Genomic DNA, 10,792 nt, shown 5'->3' on the forward strand with positions numbered 1-10,792 from the left:
CCAAACTTCGCACGTGCTCTGGATCATATTAGGTGGAACCGTGTATGAGTGCCAATATTCAAAGGACCAGTATTTCATGTGGTTTGACCTAAAAGTATGTATGAGTCACATGACAGGACTCACCTGCCCAATGTGCCTCTTGTACTCTGATTCTAAATTCAATTACTTTTTACAATGAGGCTACGCTATGTGCAAAAAACAGGTGATGCCTGAATTGGACAAGTCACTTAGAGACAGATGGAGCCAAATCTGAAATGGGAATGACAATGACAAATTCATAGGAATGTTGTGAGCTCATATATGCTGAAGGGCTTTACAGCTTATAAGGTAAACAAGATTTTTAAAATCTTTTGAAGTGCTAATTTATGCCAGTACCCCCAGACAAATAAGAGCCAAATAAGACAACAGCCAGCATCTTTTGAAGGTTTATTTCATGCTAAGAACTTGTTGTGTGGATGCATTTAGTCCATATTTTTGTTGTCCCCATTTTCCAGATGAGAACAAGTGAAGCTCAGAGCATTAGAACTGTTAGAGGAGTCAGGTCTGCCTGGCTCCAAGCCAGTGCTCAAAGCTCTGAGCAGCAGGTTCCCTCCACACCCACAACCACCTCCCCGCAGCGATCCCCATCTCTGGGCTTGGGAACAGGACCACCAGCATGGGCCACTGTCAGTGGGGAACGAAGAATCCCCGTGACACAGGACATGAAAAGAAGGTAACCCTTTGGTCAGGAGCCGGAAACGCAGGATCACCTTGCTGCCATAGAAACGAGTGGCATGGTGGGGACAGATTCCCTTGGTTTCCCATCTCCTGCAATTAGAACGAAGGTTTATGTCTTTCCTTTCAGTGGGTGGCATTAAATTACTCCTCTTGGCCCTACAGAAAATGCACCCAGAGACAGAAGGCAGCCGCAGTCAGAGCTGGCCAAGTCACAAAATAAAGAGAAATACTCAAGTCAATGCAAGGAGAACTCTGTTTTTTAAGAGACATAGTAGATATTCCTATACTCTTTTGGGGCCAAGACCACATTGGCCACTCTTTAGTCAGAGCTCATAGTCATTTAACCTATATTAACTCAATTATATTTGCTGTCCAACAAGAAATGTAATTTTTTTAAGATTTATTTATTTGAGAGAGAAACCGTGTAAGCAGAGAAGGGGCAGAGGGAGAGGGAGAGAGAGAATCTCAAGCAGACTCCCAGTTGAGAGTGGAGCCCGACACAGGGCTTGATCTCACAACCCTGAGAACATGACCTGAGCTGAAACCAAGAGTCAGACACTTAACCGAATGAGCCACCCAAGCATCCCAAAATATGTAACTGAAATTGTGCCATCAGGGAAGCCTACACCGTTCCATATTATACATTTTAATACATATATATGTATATGTGTATATGTACACATTCTATTGTGGATTTAACCTCTTAAATCCAATTTAAAAGATTCTGCAGCACAATTTTTGACAAATAATAATTATAGCCTTGTGCCCTAACTTTAAAATCTAACTCTTGAGTAAATGGAATATTTTATTAAATATTGTCCTTATATTTCTGTATCTACTTACAAGGAACTTTAACATAATGAAATCTCAACTTATCCCACTACCCTGTGTGAGAAGTACTACTATTATTATTAGGATTTTAGAAATGTAAACACTAAGGATCAGAAAGGTTAAGGCACCTGCCCAAGATCACAGCTAGCTAGGTGGGAGAGCCAGGGTTCCAACTAGGCAGTCTGGTTCCAAACTGTATACTCTCCCCACCATCCAGGGATCTTACTTATCTCTGAATCCCTAAAGAACAGGGCCACATCTAAAATAGTTAGAAAAGCGGATCCCTGGATGGCTCAGCGGTTGAGCATCTGCTTTTGGCCCAGGGCGTGATCCTGGGGTCCCAGGATCGAGTCCTGCATTGGGCTCCCTGCAGGGAGCCTGCTTCTCCCTCTGCCTGTGTCTCTGCCTCTGTGTCTCTCATGAATAAATAAATTAAATATTTTAAATAAATAAATAAATAAATAAATAAATAAATAAATAAATAAATAAGAAAATATACATATTTCTAACACAAATGAGAGCCAAGGGACTAACTTCTTTAATTTCCAAAGAGGTTAGACAAAAAAAAAAAGAAAGAAAGAAAGAAAGAACTTAGACAAATCAATAACAAAATGGCAATCTTTTTTTTTTTTTTTAATGAGAGGGAGGTTAATAAAAAAAGGTAAAGAAAAGAGAGGAAGGAAAGAAGGCATGCAGGTGGTCCAAAACATAAGAAAAAATATTCAACTAACTCAAAGATATAAATAAAAATAACAGGATACAATTTTTCACCTCTCAGACTAGCACACATTTAAAAATTTAATAATCCTTAGGGCACCTGGACGGCTCAGTCGGTAGAGCATACAACTCTTAATCTCTGGGTTCTAAGTTTGAGCCCCACACTGGGTGTAGAAGTTACTTTAAAAAAATTTTTTTTTTAAGATTTTACTTATTTATTCATGAGAGATACACAGAGAGAGAGAGAGAGAGAGAGAGAGGTAGAGACACAGACAGAGGGAGAAGCAGGCTCCATGCAGGGAGCCTGACCCAGAACTCGATCCCAGGTCCCCAGGATCAGGCCCGGGGCTGAAGGCGGCGCTAAACCGCTGAGCCACCCAGGCTGCCCCCCAAAAAAATGTTTTTAACCTTTAAAAAAATAAAAATTCAACAATCCTCAGTTCTCAAACTTGTGGGTCGGTACAGGCACAAACTGGGGCAATGTTTCTGGAGAACAAATTAACAATAGCTATCAAATTTTAAATGCATGTACCCTCTAAAGCAGCAATCCTAAAATGAGAAATTTATCTTACGGATATCCTTGTGAAAGTGACAAGAAATATGCACCAAAGACATTCTCTGAAGCATGATTTGTAAAAGGCTGGTGTGGGGGAGACACTAAGAACATTTAAAGTCCCCAGTGATAGCGGAATGGTCAAATAAATCACGGTAAATTCACACATCAGAATCCTAGGCAGTCATTAAAAAAAAAAAAAAATGAGTTAAAGCTGTATGTACAGGTATTAGATAATCTCTAAAATAACAAAGTAAACCAAAAAGGTAAATAGACTACAATGTACACATACAGTTTTCTTCAATATAACTTCTTTAAAAGATGAATATAGATACTTGTATACATTATAAAGAAACATTTTTCTTCCTGTAAGGAAACAAGGATACCCACAGCTATTGCCTTTGAAGAAAATTGATATTTTTCTAACATACAGTTTTAGATTGGAGGGTTTTTAACCTGAGAATCATAGGCTGTTTCAAAGAGTCTGTAAAACCCCTGAAATTGGATACAGAGTTGTAAATATGTGCTTTTCTTGTGGGGACAGGATGCTTCCCTTTCACATACTCTGTAAGGGTCTTATACTCACCTCCCCACCCCAAAAAGATTAAGATTAAGAACTGTGTTATTGACTCCACACTGGTGCTAAGGTTTTGTTTTGTTTTGTTTTGTTGGGTTTTTTTTTTAAGTTTTTATTTATTTATTCATGAGAGACACACAGAGGCAGAGACATAGGCAAACAGAGAAGCAGGCTCCCTGCAAGGGAGCCCAATGCAGAACTCGAACCCAGGACCCTGGAATCACGCCCTGAGCCGAAGACAGACACTCAACCACTGAGCCACCTAGGCATCCCAGTGCTAAGTTTTAATATTCACTCACTTATTTACCCAGAAGCCATGAAATAACACTGGCCTGGGGCCCAGCACAGGCACCCAGAAAACCACCACCTATCCCTTCCCTGGAAAAGGAGATAGTTTGGAGCATAATGGCGACATTGTCTGCTGGAGACTCAGAAATGGCAACAGGGTACAGCTTTTCTCCAACAGGAAGAAGGAAAAGTGGAACTGAAAATTATTTGCATGTTTAAAATTAGACCTTCTGTGGGAGCTGACACTACTTCGCTTTCAAAATGCCCCCTAATCCACTGTCTCAGTCCCACCAGCCCTCCCCACCCAGGCATTTACATGCCATGAAAATTCCAAGACAATAAGATAACTACAGCTATCACTAATAAGGAAGTAATAACAAATTTCCTACAGCTCCTGTCCTCTGAGGGGTCACCAGAAAAGCCACTAGGAAGCCATAGGAGGTGGTAACAAAAGTCTGTGATACCTGCCGCTGCCAGGGACCTTGACTTAGAGACCCTCTGGCCCCACTCATCTCTGGGAGGGGGAAGGAGGTGGACAAGAAGGACATCACACACACAGCCTGTATCACAACTGTGACTGGTTAGCTCGGGGTGGTCAGAGCAACATCTCACTCCCAAGGTCTGGAAATCACAAAGGCAGGCTGCCTGCTATGTCCCCAGGATGTCCCAAACTTAAGCACTCTTTCACCTTGACGAGTTTGCCATGACCGTATCATTCTTTCATAATTATTTACCCAATATTTTCCTTTGGATCAACCTTTTATTAAACACAAATTTATATACCATGACACTACATTTAACCTCACTCTACCTTAAAATCATGCACATGATAGACAACTTACTGTTTTGTTTTTTTTTACTAACACCCCTAAAATAAATAATTCTTAACATCAAAAAAAAAAAAAAAAAACGTTTTGTGACGTTCATCTTGCATGAGTTCATCTTGCATGCCCGCAGGTGCCACTCTGTGAGCAATGCTTGCTAAGTATTTGGTGGATGAACTAATGATATGAAGCACCACTTCTTCTCCCCCAATAACAGCAGCGGCCACACCTTAGAATCGTGCCTTAGATTTTATATGGCAGTTCCTCTTCTGTATCACATTTGATCCTCTCAACAGCCGAGTGAAGCAGGAAGTGTTGGTCCCATTTTCCAGATAAGGAAATGAGAAGTCACAGAGGTTAAGGGACTTGCCCAAGTTTATGCAGCTACTAAGTGGCAGAGCGAGGACCTGAACCCATGCCTTTCCACTCTGGACCCTGTCTCCAGTAAGACTCAGGCCCCCAAAGCCATAGGAGCAGGAAAGAGTTACCTGGGTTGCCCGTGTCACAAATGGAGCAAATCCTATAGAGCACAGGATGCAGAGAAGCTACAATGGTGGAGTTGGTAGGTGTGCACAGGCCAAACAGTGGGGCTGGACACAGGGTCGGTGCACATGCTTAAAAATGCAGAGTAATGCTGAACTTAAGGGTTTAGATGTAGAGTCTCTGGTCATTGAGCACATCCAGGTAAACAATGTCCCCAAGATGTGACGTAGAACTTACAGGGCTCGTGGCTGGATTAACCTATACATGAGCTCTCCCTGCCACATCGAGATGATTCTTACTGAAGAAGAGCATATTATTCCTAAACCAGAAGAGGAGGTTGCACAGAAGAAAAAGATATCCCAGAAGAAACTGAAGAAACAAAACTTATGGCCCAGGAGTAAATTCTTCACAGAATAAATGCAAAAATAAATAAATAAATAAATAAATAAATAAATAAATAAATAAATAAATAACCTCCCTGCCCCACTGGGGTTCAGAACCCACAAGCCTGCTCTTCACCACCTCATCTCTTACTTGCAGACTGAAGATTTTCTCTAACCTACATGATTTTGTGCAGCACGGGACAGTAAACAGGGACGGAAGGTATCAGACCCGACTCGACCACATACTAGTTATGAATCGTTGGGGAGGCTGGAACCTCAGTTTTCTATCAAATAAAATGGGAACATAACAGCACTGACCTTTCAGCATTTCTGAAATGGTCAAAGGAGATGGTGTGGTCAAACCCTTAGCTCAGTACCTGCCACAGATAATGTTAGCTACTAATTATAATATTACCAGCAGCGTAAGGCTCAAAAGGAAATACACAGAAAATTGCCTCTTAGCCTGCACTCAAAATAAATTCCCCTGGCCAAGCAGCGAATGGATGAAGCAGTAATTGCAGACAATGTGCTGGCTGAACCCAGGGCTTCAGTCACTCAGCAACTCTACCTCGGCCTCAGCCCCAAGCAAAAATTACTTTTAGGAGCTAAATAACCTCTTTGCTGACCGAAATTGCTCACTCGGGAGCCAGGATTCTCTCCCCTCGGGAAAGCTTGGGGACCCGTGGTTGTTCTTCGTCGTAGGGCTCAACTTGAAATCAACTCAAAGTCACAGTCTAACCGTAAACCAGTCTGCTCTGTTTTCTTAAACTGTCTGCCAACAAAGCATAATCATTTGGTTTTTCCGTTGTTGTTCTGAAGCAAAACAAAAATATTTAAAGTCACCCATCTGAGAATTTAACAAGCAATTTAAAGAGGAGTCAAAATATTTTTTGTAGTCTGGGTGAAGCAGGTAGGTAAGGAGACCCAAGGATTAGCTATTATAGATCACAGACACAAACGGTTATTATCCCCCAGGAAACAAGAAGGCAAAGAAAAAGCAAATCCAAAATACTGTAAGACCAACAAGACAGCTATCAGTCACCAGCTTTTTCCACCACCACCACCCCCATTTTAAAGCAGCCCGCTATGAAGCTATTTCTTAAAAGAATCTGTCAGGACTGTATTTTCCAAGAAAAAGAGGCAAGGGGGGGCCAGGAGGACAGGACTGCTGCTCGGTCACATTGCCTAAAACATACACATAAACCAAAATTAGTGTGCAAAAAATGCTATGACAATGGGTGGAGTCAGACATTGCAACTAGCACAGTCCTCATGCTGGAATCATCTCTGACCATCCTTCCTGTCCTGGAGAAGGGGAATGAGATGCCAGGGTCAAACATGGCGTTTCCGGCCCTACTAAGCACTGAATCTTCCAGCATCTCTGCTTTCCAGCTTCCACACCCATCCTCATGAATTCCCTCACAGTGTTGTGTCTTTTCTGTGACTTGTCCATTTTTTTTAACCTGCTACAGTTGATTCCATTTAAGACACACACATACATAGTATCCAAGCTTCAGAAAACCAATCAAATGTTAGGGAGGTATAGTCTGGTATCTTCACCCACATTTCCTAATTGCACAAACTCTAGAAATCTCAAATCTGACTTCCAATTTCAAATACGTCTCCATTTTGAAAATTTTCAATTTGCACCCGCAGTTTTGGGAGTACACGGTGAGGAGGGGGCTGTGCCTACAGTTAAAAGTAACATCAAAGTGAAAACATGGCAAAAGAAGAAAAAAGACAAAGCATCATGAAAATGCTATGCAGAGGGAGGCAACATAGGTTCCAGCCTCAGCTCCTCTACTGTCTTGCCAGGTGACTTCAGCCTGATGAACAGGCCTCAATATTCTCACCTTAAAAAATGAAATATCTTGGAAGACAGGCCTAGCTCAAAAATTCCCTGAAATATCCACTATTGAAATGAACTGTCCACTGTGGATTTTGAAAATGTTTTCTCAGAGAGCCTTTTAGATTTCCTATTTTATAATGTATCCCAAAACGAGAAATAAAAAGAGTCCCCTTGAGTTTCCACAGAACACATTAGAGAGGAAGGAAATAACTGAATAGAAGACAAGCACAGAGCAGCAATTTGCTACTGAAATATAAGGAAGGTTTGGGCAAGCAATCAATTTATCCCAGACATTTTTTCACTGATTGAAAGCCTAGCTAGCAACCACGATGGACGAAGTAAAAACATAATATAATAAGAAATATATGTGTGTCAAATTGAACTAAAAATAAATGAGGATCAAATATTTTAGTATAAACTTTGGGACAAGAGATCTTCAATTATGAGGCCTTTTTTTTTTTTTTTTTTTTTTAATCTCATAGACTGCTCTCCATGAATATCCTTACAGGGACAGGGAGAAAACAGTGCATACATACTGCGCCTTAATGTAACCCCATCTGGACACCTTTTAATGTTTACAAAGCTCTTTCAGACACTGGCCAGTGGAAGCTCCTCAAACAATTCTTGAGGGAAGGTGGTGTCAGCCCACCCTCCCAATGCTGTTAAAGAGGGTATGAGAAACTGAAGAGCAGGTCCAGCCTTGAAGCCTGGCCCTAGAGCTAGTCTTCTGATATACCTAACCCAGCATTCTCTGCAGGGGGAGGTCACATTGCCTTCCAAAGTCTACTGAAGAAAACCGGGCAGGGGTGTCAGCACCCAGAGCAACTCCTTGGGTGCTGACAGTTACTGCAGCCCCCAGGCCCCAGCTCCCTTCTCATCCTGCCTGCCGGGCTTCTTTGCTGCTCGAAGGCTGATGTTACTGCTCTCAGACAATCCTGTATTCGTGCCCTGAAAAGTTTCTCCTGAAACCAGGTTCCATCCTCAGCCAATAACTCATTTCCCAGGCTTCCAACATCACCTCCTTAGAGCTGCTGTTTGCATAAAACAAGCAAGGTCTTCATTAACAACATGCACAACACAGGCATCAGCAGGCCACTTTCCACGGGGCGGGTGCAAGACCCCAGCAGGCTGCGAGAAGGCTGCGAGGACGACGCCGCCTGCCTCGCTCCTGGGTGACTCTGCTCTCTCCCTCCTCCCCTTCAAGGTCCCCATCGGTGACACGGGGACATCTCCCAGCTGCCCTGCCTCACCCCCCGCACGGGGACACCGTGAAGGGGGACCGGCGCTTTCAGAAAGGTCTGTCGCCCAAACGCCAGGCACAGCGGATCTGAAAGCCGAGCTAGCAACCAGGGCAGGGCGCCGAGCGGGAGAGCCTGCGCCCACAAAGCACGAAATGAACGCGCAGGGAAGCCAGCGGCTCCTCCGGGGAGGGGCGGGGAGGGGAGGGGAGGGGAGGGGAGGGGAGGGGACGGTCGCCTCGCCGAACGCTGGCGAGTGGCCACCTCTGCGGGGCTGGGGACTTCCCCCAGGAGCGGTGCCCTCGGCCCGGGGGCCCCGCGCCCGGCCTGCCCCGGCTGCCTTCGGCCCGGCCCCTCGGGCCCCCGCAGGCCGGGTCGGAGGTCGGCCGCGCTCCGCGACGCGAGCCCTTGGCCAACACGCCCCCTCCGGCCGCCGCGGGCGGACTAGCCGGGCCCGCGCCGGCCAGACGTGGCCAGCTCCGAGGAGGGCCGGGCCCGAGGGGGCCCGCAGCCCGCGCGGGGGCAGCCGCCCGGAGGCCCCGGGCCCCCGCACCCCGGATCCCGCCCCGCGCCCCCCGGGGCCCGCGCCAGGCCGGCGGGGTTGCGGCGAAGGGGGCTCGCGGCTCTCGGGCCCCCGCCACCTCCCCCGCACCCCGGCGGCCCGGCACACCCGGGCAGGTGCAGGGGATGCCCCCCGCGCCCGCCCCCGCGCCCGCGCCCGCGCCCGCCCGGGCCCGAGCCCGGGCCCACCCAGCCGCTCACCTGGCCCAGGCGCAACAGCAGCAGCAGCGGCGGCAGCGCCCAGCGCAGCCCCGGCGAGCGCGGAGGCGGCCGCGCCTCCCGCGCCGCCCGCTTCATGCCCCGCGCGCCCTGGAACGTGCCCGGGACGCGCGAGCCGGGCCCCGCCGTGCGCCCCAGCCCGGGCGCCCGCGTCGCCGCCTCCAGCCGCCGCCTCCTCCGCCTCCTCCCCCAGCCCGTCCGCCTAGTCCCCGCTCCGCCCGCCCCGGGCTTCCCCGGGGACATGGCAGCGGCGGCGGCGGCGGCGGCGGCCACAGCGCGGAGCCTGGCGCGGCTGCCGCGGGGGGGACGCGTCCCTGAGCGCGCAGGGGCTTCGCGGGGCGGAGCGAGCGGCGCCCACCCCCGGCGCGCGGCGCCCCGATCCCGGCTCCGGCGGCTCCGGCGGCTCCGGCGGCTCCCGCTGCCTCCTCCGCGCGTCATGCGGCTCGGGCTGCAGGGAGCCGCGGCGAGCGCCCGGCCCCCTCCCTTCCCCTCCCCCTCTGAATATTCATCGCTTCCTCCCGCCCGGCCGGCCCGGCGGCTGCCGAGCTCCGCGGCCCCTCGCCGCCCTCCCGCTACGGCCCCCGCCCCCGCCCCCGCCCCCTCCCCGCGGGCCGGCCGGGCGGGGAGGGGGCGGGGGCGCGCCCAGCGCGCGCCCTGGCGGCTCCCCTCGGGCGGGCAGAGGAAGCGCCCCCGCCGTGCCCGCCCGCTCCGCCCAGCCCTCCCGCATTCCTGGGACTCGGGACTCGGACCCGGCACCGGCTCGGCGGCTCCAGCGCCGGAACCCCTCGGTACGAGCGTCCCCGGCTCGGCTCCGCCGCCTGGCCCGGCGTTGGGCTCACTAGGTGTTGGCCGAGATCCCTGCCGCGGGCGCAGCCGGGCCTGCGTATGGACGACGACCCCGCGAAGGCCCGCGTGACCCGGCGGGTGGGTGTGCTTGGGGGTAAATGAACCCCCAAACCGTAGGAGACGCGCTGTGCGCGGTGTGCTCCCCGCCCCCATCCCTCCGCAGGAACGAGCGCAGGGGTCGCGATCGGGACCCCCCTCTGGCATACGGTAAACCTGGCTCTGCTGGGCATCCGCGCTGTGTGACCTCGGAGGGGGCATTTCCCCTCTCTGGGCCTCCCCTTCTGCGGAGTGAAGATAATACTAGTACCGGCGAGAGAGGCGCGACTGACAACTACACGAGATAATGGGCAGAAAGCTCTGAAAGCCGGGCCGGACACACAATGGGCCTCGGCAAGCGTCCGCTCCTCTGGCAGCTTTCGTCATATCATCGAAGACCACGAGCTGGGAGGGGATGGAGACAAATGTAGATGTTACTACTACTACTGTGCCCACGCACAAAGGAGAAAACAGGATCTGGGAGGCTAAGCCAGTTGTCCTAGGAGAAGTAAGGAGAGAAAGAGGCAAGCCAAGGAGCGCCGGGGAGGGAGAGATGAATTCCAACCAGGAGGAGAGGTGACACCTGAGCTGGGCTTTGAAGGATGGGTTGAATTTCACCAGGCAGATAGAGGGGGGCAGGGTCTCAGGAAGTGGGAGCAACTTGGCAAAAA

General features: G+C 49.4%; 1 protein-coding gene across 1 annotated transcript in view; it reads right to left on the bottom strand.

Moving 5' to 3' along the window:
- The window catches only part of PTPRJ (protein tyrosine phosphatase receptor type J), a 162,876-nt gene extending 153,164 nt beyond the window's left edge, over positions 1 to 9,712 (bottom strand). Inside the window, exon 1 of the mRNA XM_049096282.1 lies at positions 9,222 to 9,712. Coding sequence (XP_048952239.1) covers positions 9,222 to 9,677 — 456 coding nt within the window. The 5' untranslated portion in view covers positions 9,678 to 9,712. The remainder of the gene's footprint in view (positions 1 to 9,221) is intronic.
- Between the last annotated feature and the right edge of the window lie 1,080 nt (positions 9,713 to 10,792).

Source organism: Canis lupus, chromosome 18 (assembly GCF_003254725.2).
Source record: "Canis lupus dingo isolate Sandy chromosome 18, ASM325472v2, whole genome shotgun sequence".
Classification (NCBI taxonomy): Eukaryota; Metazoa; Chordata; class Mammalia; order Carnivora; family Canidae; genus Canis; species Canis lupus.